Source organism: Vulpes lagopus, chromosome 13 (genome assembly GCF_018345385.1).
Source record: "Vulpes lagopus strain Blue_001 chromosome 13, ASM1834538v1, whole genome shotgun sequence".
Taxonomy (NCBI): Eukaryota; Metazoa; Chordata; class Mammalia; order Carnivora; family Canidae; genus Vulpes; species Vulpes lagopus.
The window spans coordinates 42,124,080-42,148,656 of record NC_054836.1 but is presented as its reverse complement, the minus strand read 5'-3'; the positions used below and the strand labels follow the sequence as shown (position 1 = coordinate 42,148,656).

At 42.2% G+C, this 24,577-nt stretch overlaps 1 protein-coding gene across 1 annotated transcript in view; it reads right to left on the bottom strand.

Moving 5' to 3' along the window:
• The window catches only part of CHN2 (chimerin 2), a 297,062-nt gene that overhangs the window by 146,616 nt on the left and 125,869 nt on the right, over positions 1-24,577 (bottom strand). Inside the window, exon 2 of the mRNA XM_041728083.1 lies at positions 569-607. Coding sequence (XP_041584017.1) covers positions 569-607 — 39 coding nt within the window. The remainder of the gene's footprint in view (positions 1-568; positions 608-24,577) is intronic.

The following is a 24,577-nucleotide window of genomic DNA, read 5'->3' as shown; positions in this document are numbered from 1 at the left end:
TTGTTGGAGAATGACTTAGGCAGATTATACAAAGGAAAGAGAAAATGAGCTTGATGTGATGACAACTGCCTGCCTTCCTGAAGGGAGCTGAATTGCTGACTGATGACCAGATACGATCTGTTTCTAAGGTGTCACCCTGAGTGACCAAATATTATTCTTTACTATCTGTTGCTATTTTCTGTGGTAAATGTCTATGATATTACAGCTATAGGGTGATCAGCTAAGAATGTAATTCATGGAAGTCAGCACATTTGCCCTTGTTGACCAACTCTGGGGAAAAAAATAAAAGGAAAGCCCCAAATCAAAAGGTAGGGAATTAGAATGCATATTTCTTTTTCCTAAGTATTCCTGAAGGGGGTCACAGGCAGCCTGCCCTTTGGGGTCCTGGCCAGGGGAGAGTGCTGTACAGCTCACTCTGACTAAAATCTCTCCTTAGTGGAAAAAGAAAGATTTGGGTTTTCAGTGCCGTGATGTGGGATTCCTTGTGTGCATTAAATCAACAGCAAGAATTGTTCAAAAGGCAGACCTACTGAAGACTTCTGGGGAGATTCTCATCTCAAATACTCACAGTATGATTTCCATATTGGAGGCTGGTATTCTTCAGCATCTAGAATAAAAAAGAAAAAAAAATCAATCTGTCATCCTGAACGTCAAACTGTCAACATGTGTCTTCTTTGGAGGAACAACAGTCTGTCAGCAGTACTTGCATTCTGGTCCCAGGGGGCCCTCTCTGCTCATTTATGGGACAATTCCAGCCATGAGGAAGGAAATGCGCATGGCAACCCTGGTGGACTCAACACCACTCTCTTCAGATCACTTACCACGACAGAAATCAATTGCTTAACCATTTTCATAGAGCCCAGTAAATCAGAAAAGATTTTTAAAGCAATTAACTTGATTGTACCCTCCAGTAATCCTTTCAAACAGTATTTACTTAACTTGGCATAATAAACATATAATTTATCTCACAGTTTCCCATCAGACCTTTAGCCCATTTATTAAGACTTGAGGGCAAGACGTAAAGTGGCAAGTATGTAATATTAAATCTGGGAAGTTGTGCAACTCAACCAACTGAACTCCTAAAATGACTGGGTCTGACAGCAGAGACACTGATGATTCAATTGGAATTGCATTATCTCCTTGAATTTACTCCAATATGTGACTTAGGAAATTTCTAGAACACCTCTCAGCAATCAGAAGTGTCAGAGTGAAAGAGTTACAACAAAACGGAGAGGATAAAATTGTTATTCATCAATCTAGAAAACAGACAATGGGAGAAAATCTGCTTGTTCAGTCAATTCAACAATCCCAGTGCTGACAGCTGAATTTATAATTCTGACGGAATTATTCGAGCCGTCCTGAACATGTAGCTAAGGCCTTGGTAAAACATACTTAGCCTAAACAGCCAGAGGGGAGAATCCTTTCCCTCAAATCATAGAACACTGAGCTGAGGGGAGCCTTAAGAGTTCTCTAATTCAGCGCCTTTATATGAGGGAATGTTTTTGTCACTCTGTATCCCCAAGGCATCAGACAGCCATCCTCCTACCACCTTTGTCCCTATGCTACTGTCACGTACTACTTTCATGCCAAGGACTAGATCTTCTCTGACTTCATGCACCAAGATAGTTCGAGAATTTTTCCCCTCCTGAGAAACAAATATGCTATTTATAGAAAAACTAATGCAAGAGTGGTGAACTTCCCCAAATCCTACTTAATTACAGTTGTGTAGCTTAAATTAAATTCTTTCACAATTAATGTCTTGCTCTCTGGGGCCCACCCAATCACAGAGGCAACGAAATGCCTCCAAATGCAGTTTCATTCAAATAAATCCATATTGTTAGGTCTGTATAGAACTTACCTATGGATAATCAGCCACATAAGTGCACACTCAAATACAGTGCATTAATAATGGTTTATGCTGTTATTCAAACTTAATTTGCCCATAAAAGTGAAATGCTTCATAGTTTCATCAAAGTAGAACAATATCTTGTAATAGTGAGTTTTTACCCCAAACCGGCCACTAATTTCACCCTATATATGACAGAAATCAACTTTAATGAAGTAACCTGAGCATTTGTTTATAAAAACCATTCAAATGAAATAAATCAAGTTGCCAAGTTTACAAATAAAATAGAAACATCTATACATGCTCACCTCGCCAGAAAAGTCAGGTCTTGTATGTTAAAATATTGATGGCACTTTCAAAAATATTTTTTTAGGTGAGTTTATTTTTGTTTATTTAAATTCATTTTAATTAACAATTACTGTACTATTGGTTTCAGAGGTATAATTCAGTGATTCATCAGTTGCTCATTACTTGAAGTGCCCTCCTAATGCCCATCACCCAGTTATCCCATCCCCCCACACTTCCCCTCCAACATTTTCAAAGATAAAGATCAATACACACACACACACACACACACACACACACACACACACACACACCCCAGATTGTATAGAGATGTAAATCCCTGAGATGCCATCTACAAAAAGCTATAATGTCTTATGATTTGGGATGAGATTTGTTCTGTGAGGAAGCATAATCCCCAGACCAAGATGTGGTCAAGAATGTTTAGTACCTAGAGTGCAATTCTCTGCATGTTGAGGGAAGGTCCCCAAAGAGAAGCAGCAGTCTTCCTAATGTAGGTTTTAAATATAGCTCACATGCTCCACATAGATCTCCTAAGGTCTTATCTTTTTAAAAAGCTTTATTTATTTACTTGAGAGAGAGAGGGAGGGAGGGGCAGTGGGAGAGGGAGAGAGAACCTTAAGCAGACTCCCCACTGAGCATGGAGCCTGATGACGCAGAGCCTGACATCATGACCTGAGTAGAAATCAAGAGTTGGATGCTTAACTGACTGAGCCACCGACGTGCCCCAAAGGTCTTCTTAACTAAAGTCAGAAGTTTAGATTAAAGGATCCCTCCCTGTCCATTAGAGTCTTGCTGTTTTGTGAAAAACCTAGCATTTTGTTTCATCTGAAACACTGGCTCTGAACTTTATAACTTTCATTTAGGCTGCCCTGCATGCTACAGAACAATTTATTCCTTTCTAATTGGTCCTTGTTAGCAATATTACATAGAGGTGAAGAAGGCCACCTATAGAGACTAGAGATCATAGGGCTTCCCTGCTTAAAATTCTGCAATGTCTTCCTTCCGCATTTGGCATAAGATATACAAACCTTACTGTGCTCTACAAGATCCTGGGTCATCTGGTCCCTGGCTGGCTCTTTGCCTCTTTTGCAGACATTTTGCCCTTTTACACTTACCCAGAAATGCTAACTTTCTCTATTTCTAGAGCAAGTCAAGCTCTTCCAAGTCCCCAGCCATTGCTCTTGTGGACCTTCCACATAAAATGCTCTCTAATACATCTTTGCATGGCTGACTTATTCCATTATGTAGGGCTCAGCTCACATGTCACTTCCCAAGGGCCTTCCCCGACAATCTTGTGTAAAGTTGCCTTCCCCCAACTCTGGTCACTCTCCTTCATAGCATTTATTGCTGTCTGAAATTATTTATTGATTTGTTGGCTTGTTATTACTGGGCTCATCCCACTATTAGCCAAACTCCATGTAAACAGGAATTTTGCCTCATTCACTCTTGGCATCTGCAGCCCCAAGACAGGTGCCTGGCATATAACAGACATTCAAATAGCATGTGTTAAGTAAGAAAACTCTCAAGGTTGAAATTTTACCTCTGCAACGACTGGCTGAATAACTTGAAGCAGGTTACTTAACTTCTTTAAGAGCCTCCCAATACGCATCTTTGTAAAACAGAAGAAATAAAAGTGCCTACCTCCTAACCTATCTCTTAGAGTCACTGTGGGAATTAAATGAGATACGGGATTTCAAGTTCTTGGGACAGCACCCAGCAAATAGTAAGTTCTTCATGTAGCCCCACTGATGTCATCATTGTGTTGTCAGTCTTACATCACCCCTCTCCTGGTTCTTCCCAGTTGTCTTCTGTCCCTAAGCCATAGCCACGACTATCTCTATTCTTACCCCTGGATCTGGAGCCTGTAATTAAGTTCCAGTGCTGTTGTCATGGAAGGTTTTTCTTTCCCATTAAAGAATTCAAAGTGAGAGGCCATTTGTCATGCTTCGGTGGAACATCTATAATTACCTTGGTCTTAGAGACATGTTTCGCAAACCACTAAAGCACACTGTTACGAGACCTGGGTCAAGAGACAAGGCGCAAAATATTTTTAATATGTTGAAATACATCTTAAACTGCCTCCAACACTGCCCTACCAGCATGCACATTTGCCCTGAGTTCATGGAATACTTTTCAAAGCTCTACTTTACACTGGGATAGCCTAACACTTTTTTTTTCCTTTTTTCAAACCGGGAATAGGTTTTCTAGGTCATTTAGTTCACCTTCCTCATTTGGCAAATGAGGAAAATGAAACACAGAATGACCAAGTGGGCCTTCTCAAGGTCATAAACAAGGAAGAGGCCAAAGAGGGATAAAAGCCGGAAGCTTTCTGTCTTCCAGGCTTCTGACCCATCAGACAACTTTGCCAGGCATCCCACCCCCATTTATATGTATTGAATCAAGAAAAATACACATTGTATAGCAGGTTTGTTACATTGATTCTTGTGAAGCTTGAAAGACAAAAAAGAAAAATATTAACAAAGAGGGTCAGGTTATAAAATTATTTAGTAAGTATAATCCCATTTTTTTTAGAAAAGATAGGTATATATATATAAATTATCTATAAGGCTATATTATTAACAGTTGCTATAACTGATAGTGAAAATATAGGTGATTTCTATTTTTCTCTTCATTTTTTTCAGCTGCATTTTCTAATTTTCTGATTATATTGCTTGTATAAAAATGTAAATAAATAAGAAATAAATTCACTGGAGTGCCAGGTGATTTTTCTCTTTTTTTAAAGATTTTATTTTTAGGGGCACCTGGGTGGCTCAGCTGGTTAAGTGTGGCACTCTTGGTTTTGGCTCACATCATGATCTCATGGGTCATGATATCAAGCCCCGTGTCGGGCCCCTCCCTGGGCCAGGAATCTGCTTGAGATTCTTGCCCTCTGTCCCTCCCCACACACGTGTGCAAGTATGCACACTCTCTATCTCTCTCAGATCAATCAATCAATCAATCACCACTCTGAAAATAAAGGAGAAGTAAAAAAGACCCAACAAAAATAATTCTTACAATAACACAGGCAGCATGTACAGTTTTAGTTCAGGAAGAGCTAAGAGTGAAAGCAAAAGAAACAAGACAAGGGCTTCTGTAGCAGAAGGCCATGCCAAATCCCCTTGGCCCTCTTTTAAAGAATTTGTGAAATAAATATTAATGAGCAATTCTAAACAAGTTGGGAAGCAGATATTTCCTCTCATGAAAGGGAGTGGAAGGAGAGAAAAAAGATATAGATCTTTAGAAAAGTACCAAAATCTTACAAAAACAGGTCATAAAACCACTCACATGAAATAATAAATAAATAATCCAAACATACTAAACAACAAGCAAAGCAGAGCTGGTTAAAGAGACCTGGAGGTGCACCTTAAAACTTGGAAGTAATCAAGAAAACCTTATGTGCTGAGCTAATTAACTAAAGTAACTAAATCCTGTTAAGTAAGTAACATAAGTAACTAAACTCTGAAGAGAAGCACTGCCATTTTGAGCTTTGGGGGAAGGACAAAGAATTTTGGTGTCAGGGCATGGAAAGCTCCTCCACAGCTGAGACCCAAGGACAGGGCAACAGGGGCCATACAGAGCACTTGTCATAAAAAGTCATCTTTCTAGATTGAAAGCATCACAAAAATAATTTAAGATCTCCACTGTTTTTACTGAACTTAAAAGGAATACACATTGGTGAAAAACAGAAAAATTCCAACAACTGAAAAATGTATATCTTAGAAAGCCATCAACCTCACAAAAAGTACCATTAATCAATTTATGTGGCTCTGCCTGGATTTTGTCCTATAAATGGCTGGAATAAAAATTTATAAAAATGGTCTCCTATCACATACACTGTTTTGCAATTTGCTTTTAAACTTGATGATATTCCCTAGGCATCTTTTCCATGTCAGCACACAGAGATCTGTATTGGCATTTTTTTTTAAACCTGTGACTCGGTCTTCCACTCTATGAGTATACTCAAATGTATTTAATTCATTTATGCTTGTTTCCAGCTGATGAACATTTAGGCTACTTTGAAGTATCCATTACTAAAAACAAAGCTGCAATGATATGTTAAACGCTGAGTGAAGGGTCTCTGTATTTTTTGTTTCAAAAGCTGTTAAAATAACCTTCCGTTGATGGCTCAGTTGGTTAAGTGACAGATTCTTGGTTTCCGTCCGTTTGGGTCATGATCTCAAGGGTCCTGAGATGGAGCCCTGAGTCGGAATCTGTGCTTAGCTCAGAGTCTATTTGAGATTCTCTCTCTCCTTCTGCCACTGCCCTTTCTCTCTCTCTCTCTCTCTCTCTCTCTCTCTCAAATAAATAAATAAAGGCCTTCTGAAGTTGTATCAGTTGGAACTCTCAACAACGTGTGAACAAATGCCTGTATTCCCACACCTTCACCAACACTGGCTATCATCAGTATACATTTCAATTTTTATGCACTTAAGACTCAATTAGAAAATACACAGATAAGCTTAAGTGTGCATTTGCAGGGAAGCAAATGGAAGCAGAGAATGCTCCTGGGAGTGAACCTGTGGAAACATACGGCCATGGAGTGAGGTGGAAACACATTAATCCCATTCATTTTCGTAGCTGCAGCTGGAAGGCTCTAATCTTCCAGGCATTTTCAGCTCCAGAAATATGTTGACTTGGTAGAATCACCGGAGGAGCAAGTGTAAAGGAATTTGGGGACTGATTAATGAAGAAAATTTAGAGAACGCCATGTGCTACACTTGAGTAAGTGACAACTAAGGAGGAAACACCTGTAAACATCAAGGAGAGCCAGATTCCTTTGGTTGGCTCAGTGGTGTATGACTAGACCAACAGAAAAACACATGTGGCGCCTCTGGAAAATGTGAGCAGTGAAAGATTCACCAATTTAGAGAGAAAATGATCTACCAGGAAAGCTGGAAATGACCCATCCTTAAGGATACTTCAAATAAATCTGCATCAGTTACTGCATGGGGCAGTGGGGGGATTATTTGGAAACAGAGGGTGAAAAAAATTGGCCCCCTCCTTCTGCCATCCCCTCTCTCAGAAGAGCCAGGTCTCTGCTGTCACTTTTGATTAATTGATGCACACATTTGCAAATAGGCTGCAGTCAGTGAGCTCCTTCCAGGGAAGTTGGGTGGAAAACAGGTTTTTCAATCATACATGGGACAGCCTTGCAATGAGACCACAGTTCAAAATTTGTTGGGTGATTAGCTTAATGGGCCCAGAGTGGGTTGGGATCCAAATGAAATTGAACGACGACAGGATGAGTAGTATGTCACATTTGTGCACACGCTGCAATATGCCCTCAACATGCACGCTATGCCCAAGCTTGGGTCTTCAGAAGTCATGTGAAAGCTAGTGTGTAGCCTGTGGCTGTGGTCTTGTCAGGCCATTCTAGCCAATCACTGCCACACCTGAGCCGCATGATGCCCTGGAGATCATCCTAACTGCCACAACACATTGAGATATGGAGGCTGCTACAGAGCTTTCTGGTTGTCACACTGGCTAGGGAATACAGAAATGTGTTCTAATGCTTGCCACCTGTACACGTTCCCTGCATTCCCCTGAGAAATTAGACAACTACGTATTCTCTCTGAAAACTGCTGCTTGGGTAAAGAATGAAGGTCTGGTGTCAATCTTACTGTGGATTGTATGTCAGAGATTTTGTAACCGATTTAGTCCTACTTACAGAGAATAATTAATAAGACAAATTCCAGAAACTAACAGAAAGTAGTAAGTTAATAAGACAAATTCCAGAAACTTGGCTGGGCCCCAAGGACAACGCTAAACTGAGAATTTTCTGAAGACGATGAAGCTACTGAGGGCCTTGGGCTGGAGTTTGTGGTCACTAGAGGGCACTGGGGCCACACAGAGCTTCAGTTCTGGGCCACTAGTTTGATATACAGAGCAAGAGGAGATTCCCATTCAACAGGTATTGACTGAACTCAATGAAGACCCGGACCCTGGGGACACCTCAGTGAATAAGGCAAGTAGGCTTATGGAGCTCTGCGTCATGTGGCCCCTGGCCCTCTCCCTGGTCATCTCATTTCTCTCTTTGTTTGCTCACTATACCTCAGCCACTCTGGCCTTTCATTCCATTCTTGAATCCATCAAGATCAATGCAGTCTTACAGCTCTCATACAATTTCTTTCCTCTGATTTCCACATGGCTGGCCTCATTAATATCTGGATCTCAGCTTAAATGTTCTGGCTCCTCGGAGATGTCTTCCTAGGACCATCTTATCTAAAGGTGTCTTTCATATAGCCTCTAATTCTTTGCAGAGTCATTTTACCATGTGAATTAATTTTACTATGTGTTTATTTCTTTGTTCAGACAGCACTATGAGAGCAAGAGCTTGTGCTTTATCTTGTTCTCTGATGCCTGGGTCACCATTAGCCTATAAAGTGCCTTTTGTGATTAGAAAAAGGCATCTTTTTCAAGCAGGTTTGGCAATGCCTTGGCAATTGGACAGCACCTTTGGGTGAGAAAGATGCTTCCTCTGGGAGGCAGAGCCCTGAGACAGAGCACATGGCCTGGTGAGGAGAGTCCAGGCTGGGTTTAGCCCCAACTCATCCCTTGTCTGGGCATAGACAGCACAACACAAATGACCCTAAATGTTGTATCCCAGGATATAGAGATGCTCAATAATGAGTGGATAAGTGAAAGACAGATATTGTTCCCTGACTCAAAACTTGAATTCTAAAAAAAAAAAAAAAAAAAAAAAAAAACAACCAACTTGAATTCTGCTAAGGGATAAATAAAGAGACAATCATACAGCAAGAAGATGTATAGGAGGGTGTCTGTGGCAAAACTTGCCAATTTTTAGAAGGCTGAGTGGGGCTAGGGCAATTAGGCCCTTCCCATGCCTTGGTCAGTTACATCTGGCCTTCAGCAGCTCTGTCCAGATCTCCTTAAAGAATAGTCCAAGGGGAGTAGAGTTTAATGTGAAGGCTTATAGGATCCAAAGACTGAGAGAAACATAACTAACTGCTGGTACCATAGCACATTAAGCCTAGTCAGAGAGTTGCTCTATCACCCGGACATCTACTACAGTAGCCAATGGCAAAAAGTGCCTTTGTGGACAAACGGGCTCATGGAGTATGACTCACAGACCAAGGTATGGCCTGGAAGGACCAGAGGCTAAACAGAACATGGCATTCACAGCTAGAAGTGGTTTAGCCCGCTGGCTGAAACATAGGCTATGGGGGGGTGGTGTGTAGGTTTCAGAGTACCTAAGAATTAGAGAGATAAGTAGGGGTCAGATAATTAAGGGCTTTTAAAACCATGCTAAGGGCTTACCTTTGTTCTAAAGGGAAAGGAAAATATAAACAGGGAGGACACAGGATCTAGATTGTACTTTAAGAAGACCATTCCAGGTGCAGTGTGAAATAGGACTAGAAGGAAAGAAGATGAGAAGAGGGAAGAAAAGAGGTGGTGGGTGGGTGACGAGGGAGCTAGGCAGCAACCCAGATGGGTGACACTAGTGGTCTCAACTCAATGGTGACAATGGAGATGGAGAAAATGGGCGTGGATTCAAAAGGCACTGAGAAGATAGAATCCACAAGACATGGTGATGAACTGGATGTGAACAGAGGAGGAAAGGAGAGAAAATCACACTGAGCTTGGACAGAAGAAGACAAATGTTTTTGGCATAAACAACTGGATGGAGAGTGATGCCATTCACAGAAACAAGGCAGACCAGAGAAGAAGTAGGCCTGGCAGATGGTGATGCATTTGGCTTTTTCCCTGTTGGAAAGAGACGCCCATGGGACAGCCAAGTGAACATATCTGGGAGGTGTGGAGTTCAGAAGAGAAAACTGGGCTGGGGATCTAGAAATGGAAGCCCCAACATGCAGATGGCTGCTGTAGCCTGAAAGTAGACGACATGACCTGAGATGAGCATTCAGAGTGAGGACAGAAGGCCTTGAACAGAACCTCCAAGGAGCACCAATAGTTAAAAGATAAGAGGAAGAGGGGAATGACCAGGGACCAGAGAGATAGGGGAGAAACCACGAGATAGACTAACATGAAAGGCGAGGCCAGAGACATTTAGAGACGGAGACGAGGCCAATAGTGTCAGAAGCTGTTTGAGTGAGATAAGGACGAGGTCCTTATTGCTTGGTCTTGTTGCTCTTGTTGCTTCAGCAACAAGGAGGTTTTTGATGACCCTGCAAAGCAGTGTGGGTGGGTGAAATGGGGTAAGTGAATGAAAGTTGTTGAATAGAATCTGTGAGTATGAGTAGCTCTTCAGGCAGGTATGGCAGGGATATGGAAGCAAATAGCTCTCTCCAGTAAGGGGCCAAGCCAAGGGCCGGGGGAAAGAAAAAGATGTAGGAGCTGTAATTTGGATATCATTGGATATCATTAGCCTTTACCTCTTGCCAAACCACTTGCATGTCCGGGTCGCCCTCTCCCTTAGGGCCCTCTCCCTACTTCCTTGCCCTAAGTTTCTACAAAATGCAGCTTCCTCCCGGCATGGCATGATGGAGCTGTTTCCTACTGGATAATTTCCTCCTTTATCATTCCCTTTCTGCCATTTCTTTAGAGACCACCCCACACCCACTACCTCCATTCAGCCTAGAGGCCTGTCTTTCCTCCTCCAGCCCCCACCCCCACATTCTCCCTTCCAGCATCTGCCTGCCTCTTTACAAATTCTTTTCATCAGAGGAATGTCTTCTTGGCTTTCCTCCAGAAGCCCTTTTGGGCATTCATTTATTCATCCAACAAATATTTACCTAGAGCTTACAGCCTACTTGGCACAAAATACTGCACTAGATACTGGTGTAGATATGAAGGCAAGATGCAGAATCTAACCACAAGGAATCAGTTAGGGAGATGAAATAAAGACATCAACGCATTCATTCATTCAACAAATGTGAACTGCCTGCCTACTGGGCATCCGGCTCCTGGCCACAGGTGCGTGTAACTGGGGCACAAGGTAGAAAAGTGGCACATTACATAGCAAAGTTAGATCAAAAAGTGCTGTTGAAATGGACAGGGAAAAGGGATTATTGCACTCGGTTATTTCTTGACAGTTATTCTTATATTCATCTCCTTCCTGAGGAAGGCATGTCTTCTTCCTTAGAGAAGACAAGTTAGCTATACCTCCAGCCAGATCCACTGCTATCATTTAGAAGAGCCACTTTCTTCTGTTATTACAACAGGGCATTTGTGTCTCTTCGGAAAAATAGTGGTTGGAGCAGTGATAGACTAAATTCTCATGAAAGTAGCTCATAAATCATGGTCCTGGCAATGTTACTACTGGCTGGGAAAGAAAGATCTCTTGGCTGTATTATATTGAGAGTCAAATAGAGAAAGTCCTAGTGCAGAGATAGAGGAGGAAGAGAGGTTTTCTACCAAACCTGAAAAGGGATCTTTAAGTGCCTGGTACATTCCAGATTCTGAGGTGGATCCCTTATATGCATTATCTCTAATCTTTACAATTTTCCTGAATCATCTCTCCGCACATTCCCCATCGAACCACCCACCCACCCACCCGTCTATCCATCCATCCATCCTTTCAGCAAATACTTAAGTGCCAGGCACTGTGTTGCATGATAAAGATGACACCGCGAGCAAGGCAAGCCCAGTCTCTGCTTTCAAGGCACCTTCAGTCCAGCAATGAAGGCAAACATTAAACAAGTAATTAAAATAAACTCTGGAAAGTGTTATATTTGAGAAAAGTCCCCAAACTCTCAGTCTCCTGGGTGATGTGCAGCCGCTGCAAGATCTCTTAAATTCTCAGTCATGAAGCAGCTGCAATCTCGCTGCCCTGGATTCTCTGATCAGAGCTGTTCATTTGACCTGGAGGTCAAAAGCAGGATGCTGATGCCAACAATTCTGGTGAAGACATGCTTCCTGCCCTGAGGGAATGAGAGGACCCTTCACACGCCATAGAACAACCTACGTGCCCTGTGGAAGTGGTGAGGATTAGTCTAAAGGAATAGATGCCCCAATATACCATGTCAGTGGGGGAAGCCCCCTCTCTACTCCCGGCCTAGTCCTGCAGTAAGTGAATTCTTGGGCTCTCTCTGGGCCTGTATTGTGTCCTGGGGAGATGGAAGTGATCTGCCTCTTGGCTTTGTGCCAGCCCTTGGGAGCACTACCGTAGAGGAGGAGGGCTGCCTTACTGGTGGTCTGGCTCTGTAGTACCTGGGGACAGGGAAGCCTGCTTGCTGCTGGGGTTCAGTGGTTAGCTAACAACCCACCTGTCTGTCCCTGGTAATAAAGGTGACATTTTAGCCCGTGCCTATTTTTATTTCTGCTTATTTAGAATAGGACTGCTAAATATTGGGCCTCAAGCAACCTGTAGCAGAAGGCAGCCTCCATTTTCCTAAGGAGAAGATTCCGCCCCCCGCCCCAGCCCCGCAAACTTTCTGAATATTTAAACTTATAAAGATATCAATGAAATTGTCAGGTATCTACCTGTAATATTTAATTCATTCATTTAATTATACATGCATATTTGAAATCAGGTATAACATAATCCACTGATTTGAGATACTGCTTTCATCAATTTGCATTTTTTGGGACAACAATTTAAATTTTCCATGTGGGGACACCTGGGTGGCTCAGGGCATAATCCTAGAGTCCCAGGATTGAGTCCCACATCGGGCTCCCTGCATGGAGCCTGTTTCTCCCCTGCCTGGGTCTCTGTCTGTCTCTGTGTCTCTCATGAATAAATAAATAAAATCTTTTAAAAAAATAAATTTTTCATATGTATCTCTGGCACATTTTGAGTCACCTAAGATATTTTTTTCCCAAAGTATATCATACTGTTTTCACATTAGCCTTTTCAGAGTAAAAACTGCAAAAGCCCATATATGATGATGCCACTGGACGTCTTCTCAGCCCATCCAAGTGTTCACATGACATGCAAGTAGCTACCTGGCTTTTTTTTCATCCTGCAGGTGGTCTCCGCAACACACCCACTGGCCATACTGCTTCTTAAAGTTATCTTTAAAAAGTTTGGGACACCAAACTCAGGTGGCTCAGCAGTTGGGTGCTGGCCTTCGGCTTGGGTCGTGACCCCAGGATCCAGGATCGAATCCCGCATCAGGCTCCCCGAGAGGAGCCTGCTTCTCCCTCTGCCTGTGTCTCTGCCTCTCTCTCTCTCTCAGTCTGTGTCTCTCATGAATAAATAAATCTTAAAAAAAATAAAAATAAAAAGTCTCAGTAGGGGCACCTGGGTGACTCAGGTGGTTAAGTATCTGCCTTGGGCTCAGGTCATGATCCCAGGGTCCTGGGCTCAGGTCCCAAGGTCGGCTCCCTGCTCAACGGAGAGCCTGCTTCTCCCTCTGCCCCTCCTCCTGCTCGTTCTCTCTCTCTCTCAAATAAATAAAATCTTTTTAAAAAACAAAAAAAATAAGTCTGTGTATGGAAAAGTATGAAGGTGCTAAAAGGAATGAGATGGCGGATATGGAAACATTTGAAAGCAAGGTACAGCCAGTGTAGAAGGTGCACAGCAGAAGACGGCTCTGGAAGAAACAGGTTGAGATTGGTGTGTCCCAGGAAGAAAGTGGGGAACTAAGGGTCAGGAGAGGCAAGGAGATCTGGTTCTCACTGTGAACCCTTTTATATCATTGGGATTACAAAGAAAAAGAAAAAATCTTTTAAAAGGTTTATGTACAATTACATTTAACATTTAATTGGGACTCTCTCAAGGACAAAATTTCTCAGCCTCTTTTTTAAAAAAAAGGATTGCATTAAGGGACCTTTACAAGTGGGTAAAACTATCATTGATTATGGTGATTTCAGGTCTAGGGTCTCTTTTTCAGAAAGTAGTTGGGTGTTCAAAATAAAGGAGTTGAGAGAGAAACCCTACAATAAGAGAGATTGGTATAAAATAAAATTTCAAATGACACCCTCTTTTCTGAGAGATAATTTTGGGGCTATATCAGAAACGGAGAGATATCTTAACCGCTACTGACAAGGCTTTCTTTACACGATGTTCTTGGGTGTTTCACGTGTGGTCTTATTTAATATTCACAAGCTTATAAAACATGGATTATTAGTCCTGCCTCATTGGTGAGTAAACTGAGGAGCAGTGAGGATGCCCAGGGTCACAGGGTTAATAAATAGTAGAGCTGAGTTTTCCCACCTAGGTCTGTTCAACTCAGAAAACCATGCTTTTTCCATGATAGAATCCTGTTTCTCCTACTGATCCCTGCTACATTCTGGGCCTTTCAGAAATATTATAACACAGGATTTCCCACTGAAAGGTGGGTGTTATTATTCCATTTTACAGATATGGAATCTGAGGACCAACAGGACTGTACCTTGCCCAAAACTGGCCAACTTATTTGTACCTCATAAAGACAATACTATGTATATATACCCAACGGTCGTGTTGGGAAGGTGGACCATCATGTTCTACCACAAGAATTAAATACATTTGCTTCACAATATTAAACCTGTTTGCAGTAGGTCTAAGGTTATATTAATTCCGTCTTCATGTATAACTAACCTAAACTCAGCCTTTTCCTGTCAGCCAAGTAAACATGGATGAGGCCCAGTCAGGTTGTCTAGTGGGGCTGATACTTGAGTCCTCCTGAGAACAAGAACCTCAAGTTTTGCTTTTCTCCTGGGTTTCAGCGCTCTGTGGTTTCTTATCACTTGCTTTAAAAGTAACATCTTACAGAGAAAATATTTCTAAAGATCACAAACACACACATACACACACGCAACACCTCAGACCTCTCATCAGCCATACCACACAGCGACAAAAACAGCGCAGGAAGTGCAACTGCAGTGTACAGGAAAGAGAGACGAGAGCGAACCCTTGAGAGTCCAACCGATCCCTCCCAACCTGCAAGATGCTAATTTAAAGCCCAACATGAAACTCTGCATGAGCATGCACTTATCCCTTGTATGGAGAGCGTGAACAGATACGTGCAGGGAGGAGGGCCTTCCTGTCACTGCTGAGGCACGGTGGGTGACAGCACCAACCTGTCTACGATGAAAGGGTTAAGAATTAGACAAACAAAAAGTGGTCCCAATGATTTCTGAAGGAGAAAGTGTTTACATTACGTAACAGAGCAAGAAGAATAGATCCCCCCTTTCCGTCCCCCGCTGTTATCTCAGTGGTGCTTGTCTTCACAGCCCTTGGGACAGCTGTACCACGTGCTGGCGGGAGGGTCATATCCTCTTGCTGTTTGCACAGTGGCACGTTTGTCTTCCTAATCACAGTATGTGAAAGTTCCTGCTTCTACTACCAGAACCAGAAACCAAATATTAAAACAAATCTTTCCTTAATATTATCCTCCTGCCTGAGGCTGTCCGTACTTGCAAACTCTGCTTATCTATTTTCAGCAGCATTGTCGTAGGAGGAATAGTATATTTACACACCTGTGCCTTTATCAAAGATCATCTGTCAATTCCTTAATGTGTCCCCACAACAAACATTTACCCCGTCACTCTGCTCCTGAGCCCAGGGTAGGTGCTGGGTGCACACAGATGAGTAAGACAAACTTCTTTCCCTCAAGCAGCTCCCATTTGTAGAGGGAATAGAATTGAATGGTGTCTGTGGGATGGATGTGTACAAGTGCCAAGGGTGGCTAAAGGAAGGAGCCAGGCCCTTGGCAGCAGGGAACGAAGGTGATGAGGAGGACTTCACATTGGAGCTGGGCGGTGAAGGATGAGTAGGAGTTTGCTAGACTGTGTTACGGGGAAGGGGGGAAGGCGAGGAAGATAAGGTTAAAAGGGAACAATTGGGACATTGGTTTTGCTTCAGACATCCTGAGAAGGAAGGAGACTTCTTGGCTTTTATGGTGAGCATTTCTGACAAAGGAATGTTTTCTCACAAAAGCTAGTTAACCATTTCCACTTGGAGTTTGTGCCTTAACAAAAGTCATCTCTCCCTGCCTGTAATGCATGGGCAAATACAAGAGGGACCAGCAGACCTGAATGGAAAGGCTACTTGCAATCTCTTAAGGGGCAAGGAAAGGGTCACAGGAAAATTCTTCAAAGACAACCCGTCTCCCCATTTCACTCTTGCGGCTCGCAGCAGAACCTCCACCATCGTCACTCCAAGTGAGTGTCTTCTGGCTTTCAGTGGAGTGAGATCGAGGCGAGACATGAGCCCCAGGGGAAAGTCACCCTGGTGTCCCCCAAACCCTATGCTCCCCTGCAGCTTTACTCTCTTTAGCGCCTCCCAAAGTGGAGCTTTGTACACACCAGGTGCTCGGTTCATGCTTGTTTGACTGACCGAGTGGCCACTATCCAAGCAGAGAAAAAAAAAAAATCAGAAGCTCCTCAAGGACGCCTATTCCAGCCATCAGTACTGCATTTGCAGGGCAAGGTTCAAGCGAGGCAAATCATCTCCACTGTTCACAGTGCCCATGTGACCTGTCACAGGCTGGCTGACGGGACTCGAAAGGAAAACAATTGAGCATGTTGGAAGTCTCCTTCCTAGCTAGGATTTGTAGAGTGTCTTACCTGCCTCTAATAAAGACCACTAACTAGTGCAGCTAGGATTTGGCTGTCAGAACTCAAAAACTGGAAAAGGAAGAAGCAAAGAGATCAGCCAGAAATGACTGGATCTGGAGCCCCTAATTAACACAGTGAAAGATCCTTTATCTCCAGCGTCTGGGTCCAAGCAGTTGGTGGGAGCTCCCCATGTCCAGAGATGTGTATCCTCCGGCAGGAAGTGGGTGTTCCTCTGTGTGCTAACCGACCGCTTGTGCCAAGCTAGTCCTAATTTGCTGGGTCAAGAGGCTCAGCCTTCAGCAGGAGCTGTTTGTGGGTTTTTCATATGCAACCTTTGGCTTCTGAGGAATTGGTTCTATTTTCAGGATTCATCTGTTACCTTGTAATAGGCTTTCCTTATGTGCCACCATAGTGACAGAGGACTCCATTGTTCCACTCCTGTGAGCACCACTGCCCTGAATAAATAATTGCGGAAAGAAGGTATCCTCTGATCTTGACCACCACTGAGCTTTTTACTATGGAATTTTAAATACCTTTCTAAATGCATTTAATATCACCAATATTTTCAAAGCTATTACACTCACAGTATGCTTAAAAGGTATCCACTGATGAAGATAACTTATCTCTCATACTTGGTAAATGACGCAAGGTGTCAATACTGCCTTTTAAACAAAATACAGGGATCCCTGGGTGGCGCAGCGGTTTGGCGCCTGCCTTTGGCCCAGGGCGCGATCCTGGAGACCCAGGATCGAATCCCACATCGGGCTCCCGGTGCATGGAGCCTGCTTCTCCCTCTGCCTATGTCTCTGCCTCTCTCTCTCTCTGATGACTATCATAAATAAATAAAAATTAAAAAAAATAAATAAACAAAATACAAACAGTATGTAGACAGCTCCCCTCCACCCCGTGCATGGGCTTCCTGGATCCACACAGAGGCATATTTCTGCATCTGACTCTCTCACTCTGCTTCAGTCCTTTGACCTTAATCTTTACCCGTAGGAGACAGATATGTGACAAGCATGAAATCCGATGGACATTTTCTAAAACCATTTCTTTCCCAATAGAGTTACAAGAAGAATGTTCCTAATTCCTCAGCCATTGTAGCTTTGTGATGTCAAACTGACACAACTTGGTCAGAATTTTCTACACTCATCTTGTATGGTGAAATAGTCATTACGAGATTGAGTGTATTTACCATACGGCTTTTTAAGACATGTTTGAGTCTTAGAGCGGGGTGCTCAAATCTACTGATTGTCAAAGGCCAGGTAATCTTCAAAATGTCAAGGATTGCCAGCCCCAGAGCACATCATCATTGGGTCCTTTCTGACTAGTTCACACGCGCTCATCTCATTCTCGACTCTCATCCATTACTGCTGAAAATTCAGAGATTTCTGCTACAAAGGCGCTGCCTCTGTTGCTGCTGGCTTGCAGGTAGGTTGGGGAGGGTGAGGGAGGAGGCATAAATTGTAAAACCAGAAAGAAGTCTAGGGCTGGAGAAGAAATCAGCCAGGGAAATGCTAGTGGTGGGAATAGAACATGTTCAGTATGAAACTGTGCCATGGTTTCATAAATTTAGAGCAAAATTCTGCTCCTAATTCCCAAATCTGCTAGTGCCGTTATGTTCATCCAACTTGCTTCCAGTTTTTATTTTAAAAACTGCAAATATAATGGAAAGCCAGCTAACTTAGAGGACCCAATTCCATCTTTAGAGTTTTCTATTACGTTCTTTTTTTCTCAAGAGGCTCCAATTTCTTCTTGACCTGCTGTTAGCTGCTTGTATCTCTCCCACTGACACCCTGTCATCTCTTCTCCCAAGAGTGGTTGTTTTCTCAAAATAAGATTCTGAGCAGGGTCCTGGGACTCCTTTCAACAGCAGCGCCAACATGAGGCTATGGAGGCCATGAGCTCAGAAAGAGTGGGTTAGGACCCAGTGGGAGAAGGCAGTGAAGAAAGTGGACACACAGTCGGGGTGGACTTGCCCAGTTCTGGTGTTGCTCTGCACACCCCGGGTCCAGCCCTGGCCAGGTAGGAACCTTAGCACACATCCTTCCATAGTTACTCTCTCTGCTCCCTACCTCCCAACCACCATTGGAGAGATAAGCAAGCCCCTCGCTCAGTGCTAAGGATGGAGGAGCAAGTGGGTGTTTCTCAGCTGATGGCAGCCCATGCTTCCTTTTAATAAACACAAATACCTCATGCTCTTCCTCACCCACATTCTGACTCCTGGTGCAGAAGAAAGGACACCTTCCGGGCCAGAATTACAAGCCAAGATTCAGCTTTCCTCTCTGTAATTTGGATTAGCAGCTAGCAAGCTGTATTTCCTGAGTGCTGACTATGTCCAGGCCAAGAACTTTACAATTACCTTTTCACTCAGCCTTCCAAGAACAATATGGGGTAGGCATGATCATTATTACTACCTTAAAAAATATGCAACTAGACCCTCAGAGAAAAATTTGCCCCAGATAGCCCAGCTGGCAAGAAGCCAAGCTGGGGGTCATACCTAGAGAGTGTCAGTCCCTTGCAAGCATTCCTGACTATTACTCCATGCAGCTCTTGGTTCGTTTTCTCCTTTTTATGGATATAAATCATATTGTACCATTCATAATTTTTTTTTCAAATCACCGTAATCCTGGTTTCTTAAAGAGACATTTTGCTTATTGTCTTTCTGTCATCCCTTGCAATCAATCCTTATTCCTCAGCCAATTCAGTAAAAAAAAAAACAAAAACAAAAAAAAAAACACTGTGTTGGCAACCCCGATTTCGAAGAGAAGGACTGATTCCCTGACAGGAGTGGCTCTTGTGTCTCCCAGGGGTTTTCTCAGTGTACGTGTGGGGAGAGGTTAAGTTCTAAGAAATGCATTACTTAGACTCTCTTGCTTCTGACTTCTAAATGGGTTTAGCTAATGGGAGTCCTGGATAGAAAGTGGGGGGAAAGGGAGAAGAGAGATGCTATTCCATTTCTCTCCCTGTTCTGGTACTGCACTGTAGCCAGCAGACATGGCCCTCCCCAATGACCAGAGACCACTGTTCTGCTCCTTGCTCCCCTTCTCAGGCTCCAGTAACACATTTTTCTCCAGTTAACCTTTCAGGCCCAGGAGTGTTCACAGCTTCCCACTGCTGGCAATCCCTGGGGGCCTCAGAATCTCTTGGTTCTCTTGGCCTGCCTACTCCTCTGGAACAAGTCCCTTCATTAGCATCTCTTCAACATGCAGAGCTGAGAATGCTTTCTATCCCTTGCCAGGATCCTGACATACCTTTTAGCATCCCCTAGACTTTAGGAAGAGTTAAAATACTCTGAAACAAGACCTGAGCAGGATTAATGTCTGTATGCCTTTTGACTCACTTTTTATAGAATTAAATATGTTGTCCAAAGGTGGGGAGGGAGCTTTGATATCCTTCCATGCCTCTGTTGGACACATGCCTCAGTGTCCATGCCTCTGTTCCACATGGCAATGTAGGGAGAATTTCAAATTCATAAGCCAAAACAGTAAATTTACCTCCAATTGCAGCATTTAAATGTTGGTGGGTTAAATTTAGAAAATGAATAAACATTTACCCTTGATATGAACTGCATAATTTCACATCTGTAATGAACTTCCCATGCTATACCATATACCACTTCTAAAGTAACTCAATGTAAGGAAGCTCTCATCTGAGCTCTTGGGTTTTCTAAAAATAAAATGTAACAACATCACCAACTCCCCGCCTTTACTCTTTTGTGATATATTCTGAGCATAAGCAAGTCCTCAAAGTTTAGGTGGCTATTTTTCTTTATATAATATGCATGCCACAACTTGCAATTATGGGATTTCTAAGAACTTAAATGATATGTCCTAGATATTAAATTGACTCCTTTGTTTTTCACAGACACATACACAACACCCAAGAACATGAGTTTGTCTCCTGAAGGTCAACGAGGGGCCAAAATTAAATTCCAGAAACAAGTTTCAGAAAGGCCAACTTCGTTAATCCTTTATTAATTATAATAAATAAATGAACATCCACCTAAGAGGGGCATTCTCTCTTTCCTATGTTCTCCACTCATGGCAGATTCTCAGAGTAGGAACAACAATTTCCAATTATTTTCACACAGAAATTACCTAGTCTGACCCTGTGCACTGGGATAAAGCTCATTCACTTATGTAACACTGGTTCAAATCAGGCTTTTTAGGTATAATACTCAGACTACATTATATCTCCAGAGCCCATAACTGAAGAATTTTACTATAGACCGCAATGCTGAACAAGGCCAGGGTCATTTTAGAAAAGAGATTGGCAAACATACTACATTTCAAGATGACTTTATGATACTCAAATAGAATGAGGTGGCACTCACTATTTTAATGAGAAATGGATCAGATCATTAAATGTGATTAAATACATAAAATCTGGTTCTAGCCTGACAAGCTACCGATGTAGACACTTGGAAAAATAAAGAAATATGAAACATGATGCTTACCTTCAAGAAGTTTATAATCTGGTCAGGTTAGGACACAAAAAGAGAACCCCCCACCCTTGGAAATAGGCACTGAAGGGGAAGAAGTGAAAAGTCTGGACAGAGAGGGCTCTGGGAATTCAAAAAGAGAGGAACCACAGAAAACTGCCAACCGATTCCTTGAGAAAAAACATTCATTTCCTGAAAAGCAACAGTTCCTGTTTTAAAAAATTACAAGAGGAACTTTTAAATAACCCAATTCCATCAAACAATATGTTTTCTTTATTGCAGAGGTTTGGTGACTCAACACCGTAATATCAAAATGCTTTAGGATCATCCAAACAGTGATTAAATACACTGATTTCTGGATAAGTTTCTACAGACTATATACACACGCTGCATTACTTATTACCGAGGTGGCAGGAAATCCACACAATGTGAGAATAGGGCAGCCTTTAGTGAAGTGAGGAAAGTAAAATTATATTCTCTTCCCTTACCACATTTCTATTGATCTTCTTAGAGCCATTTCAGAAATGTAGCAAACAAATAATTTACACCTGATAAGAAAAGACAAGCCCTGAGAAGATAGGTGATCAGAGAAATGAGAAAATATTGCTGGCCGGCTCATCTTCTATTATGAGGGGCAGACCTTTCCTATGGCTGACCATTTTTCTTGCCTTATCTGAAGGCTTAATGCCAGCCTGGAAGATGAGGAGGAGTGAAACTCTTCCTTTCTGTTTGCTGTCAACCCTCAAAATCTGCCAGCCCTGCTACTATTTCACTGTAGTGCTTAGCAAATTTCCATTAAACTTGGTGGAAAACAGAAGCCATTCTTGGGTTTAGCCGGTGCTTTTCAAGAAAAGCACAGTCTCTTTGTCCCTTACAGGGAATCAGTTGTCCAATTCATTGTGACTTATTTGAACTTGAAAAGGAGACACTTTGGTCTACAGTGAACGACCCCAGGCAGTTGTGAAGTTAGACTGACTTCTAAAAGGATTCCATGTGGCCCTTCTAAGTGCAAGCATGGTTTCCCAGGTAATTCATAATTAGTTAATGGCACCCTGAATGATTTTGAGCTGTCCTAAGCACCATTACTGTCTTCTGAAGAATCTAGAGATGTTTCTTGAGAAATGACAGCAGCTGTTAGCTTTATTGCAAAACTTTTCTTTCCATTAGCAGATGGCTGAATTTCTTATTTCCAATTATGAAAACATGTCTCAACTTGTTATTTTAGGCTATTGTAAGCATTTGACCTCCAGCATAAGGCATGAGGAGAAACAAGCCTGTTTACTCGAGACTTGGTTTATAAATTAGTGAATTGATTCAGGGTCCGGATGATCTCTATTCTGTTGCTCTTTTTTTTTTTTTTTAACTCAATAATACTGTACAATTTAAAAATGTCAGGAAATGGTAATAGAAGGGTGGAGGTTTTCCCTTGCCCAGTAATTATGTTCCAATATTAAAGTTTTAATGCACAAAATTAAAACTATGGTTAGTTAAATTTTTAAACTTTTTCTTCGTACCACACTGTTGGTAGAAAAACCTCTTTTATCCACGTATCTCTGCTTATCTATCCACATTTGTATCCTCCATATGAATTCAGCCCTAGTCAAACTCTCAAAAAACATGCTTTTGCTGTGTCTCCATCTGGGTCTTTTTTGGCCAGTTATCTGCTTAAGATTAAAGTAAAAAAAGACTTTACACTAGAGTGAAAGAGACTAGCCTGCACTCTTGTAAATCTAATCTAAAACGAGTGTATACATAGGACAAGCAGTCTTGCCTAAAAAAGGAAGTATTTGCCTAAGTTGAATAAAGAATGACCATGTAGAAAATAAAATTCAGACTTCTTGGATTCTGCTAAGAAGATGAGCAGAAATGAAACCATTGCACAAGAACTGTCTTTATATAGCTGCAGCATGGAATCTCAAAGAACCAGAGCTACCATAGGTACCAGCTACCTCTGTGCCTAAGGAATCGCTTTCAGCTTTGTAGAATCGATGTTTGATAATCAATCAAACACCATGCTTTGGAGTGGTTATTTTCTCAGAAGGTCCTGATTTTTTAAACCTTTTTTTAAAAATCCACTTTTTCTGGATGGTTGAAGGAAGCACACGCACAAACACAAACACAAAATTTCAGCCTAAGGAATGAATAAAAAATAAGCCCAAATATCAAACTGTTAAATTCACTTTAAACTTTATAATTCAGGAAAGAAATGTTAAATGTGTCAAGTTGTAGGCGGCACTTAGGCCATAAACTGGTTATTATCTTCCAGTATTTATATGGCACTCCAGGTGCCTCACAACCACTAATTACACAATCCGCTGGCTATCCCAATAAGAGAGTGAGGCATCATTAAGCACATTTTACAGGCAGAGAATCAGAAGTTAAGGGAGGGGCTTCGGCTTACAATCTGTAAGAACAGAAGGTAGAAAAGGAAGCTTCGACTTAGAATCCCTCAGTCCAAGCAAATGTCTTGTACAGTCTCCTCTAAAAATACCAAAGAGGCAACTATTGGTGTAAATTTAGAACTTTTACTACAACCGCGAAAAAACCCAGAAGTTTCACCACTCTTCAGAGTCAAAACCAAAGTCAACACAAGTTGGTCCAAAGCAGTGGTTCTCAAATGTTCTCAAATGTTAGCATGCATCAGAGTCCCCAGAGGGCTTATTAACACACGAAATTCTGAGGCCCACCTCCAGCGTTTTGTATTCAGGGCTAGGGCCTGAGGATTTGCATTTTTGAAAGGTTCTTGAGTGCTGCTGATGCTGGCCATCTGGGGGACTCTCTTCCAGAGAACTGACCATCCCCCTTGGGTCTAAGCACTTTCCCATACACCTGTCTCATCCCCCTTCCCAGGTATTATGTTCAGATTCACCACTCCCTGCTACCTTTGGCCTTACTTTTCAGCCTCCCTATTCCTAGGCTTACTCAGTATGTCCCATAGACATAAACAAGGTCATGTAACAAGGTGATGAAGAGTCTCGGTTCTAGTACTGCCTCTATTCAGCCCAAGTCTTAGTACTTCCTTTGCTGCATCCATAAAATGGAGACAAAAATTATATGTGCCCCGTTCGTTTAATCTAAGGGTTAATTATCCACTAAAGCACTGAATGCCTGGCATGGAATGAGAACTCATTATTGAGAATGATCATTATTATCATCATATATTTATCCGACAATCATTTGTTGAACACCTACTATAGGCTCTACGAAGGGTAATGGTGATGTAATGACAACAAGTCCTCAATCCCCGTCTCAAGGAGTGTAATATCTAATTTTTGAGGTAGATTGAGGCTCCAGGGTCATCTATGTTATACCGTATGGATATGGCCCATTAGTAGGCAAGAAGAGCAAACAAACAAAACAAAGCAGCAACAATGCTCTGATGAAAGCCTATGCAGAAGACCACTAGGCAAACAGAGTTGTTCTGCTTGAACAGGGAAGGTGTGGGCAGACAGTCCCTCTTCCCCATCTCTATCCCACTTCTTCCGAGGCTTCTGTGAGTCTTGCTCATTCAGAAAACCACAGAACTAGCCATTCCTCTCTTCTTTTTTTTTTTTTTTTAAGATTTTATTTATTTA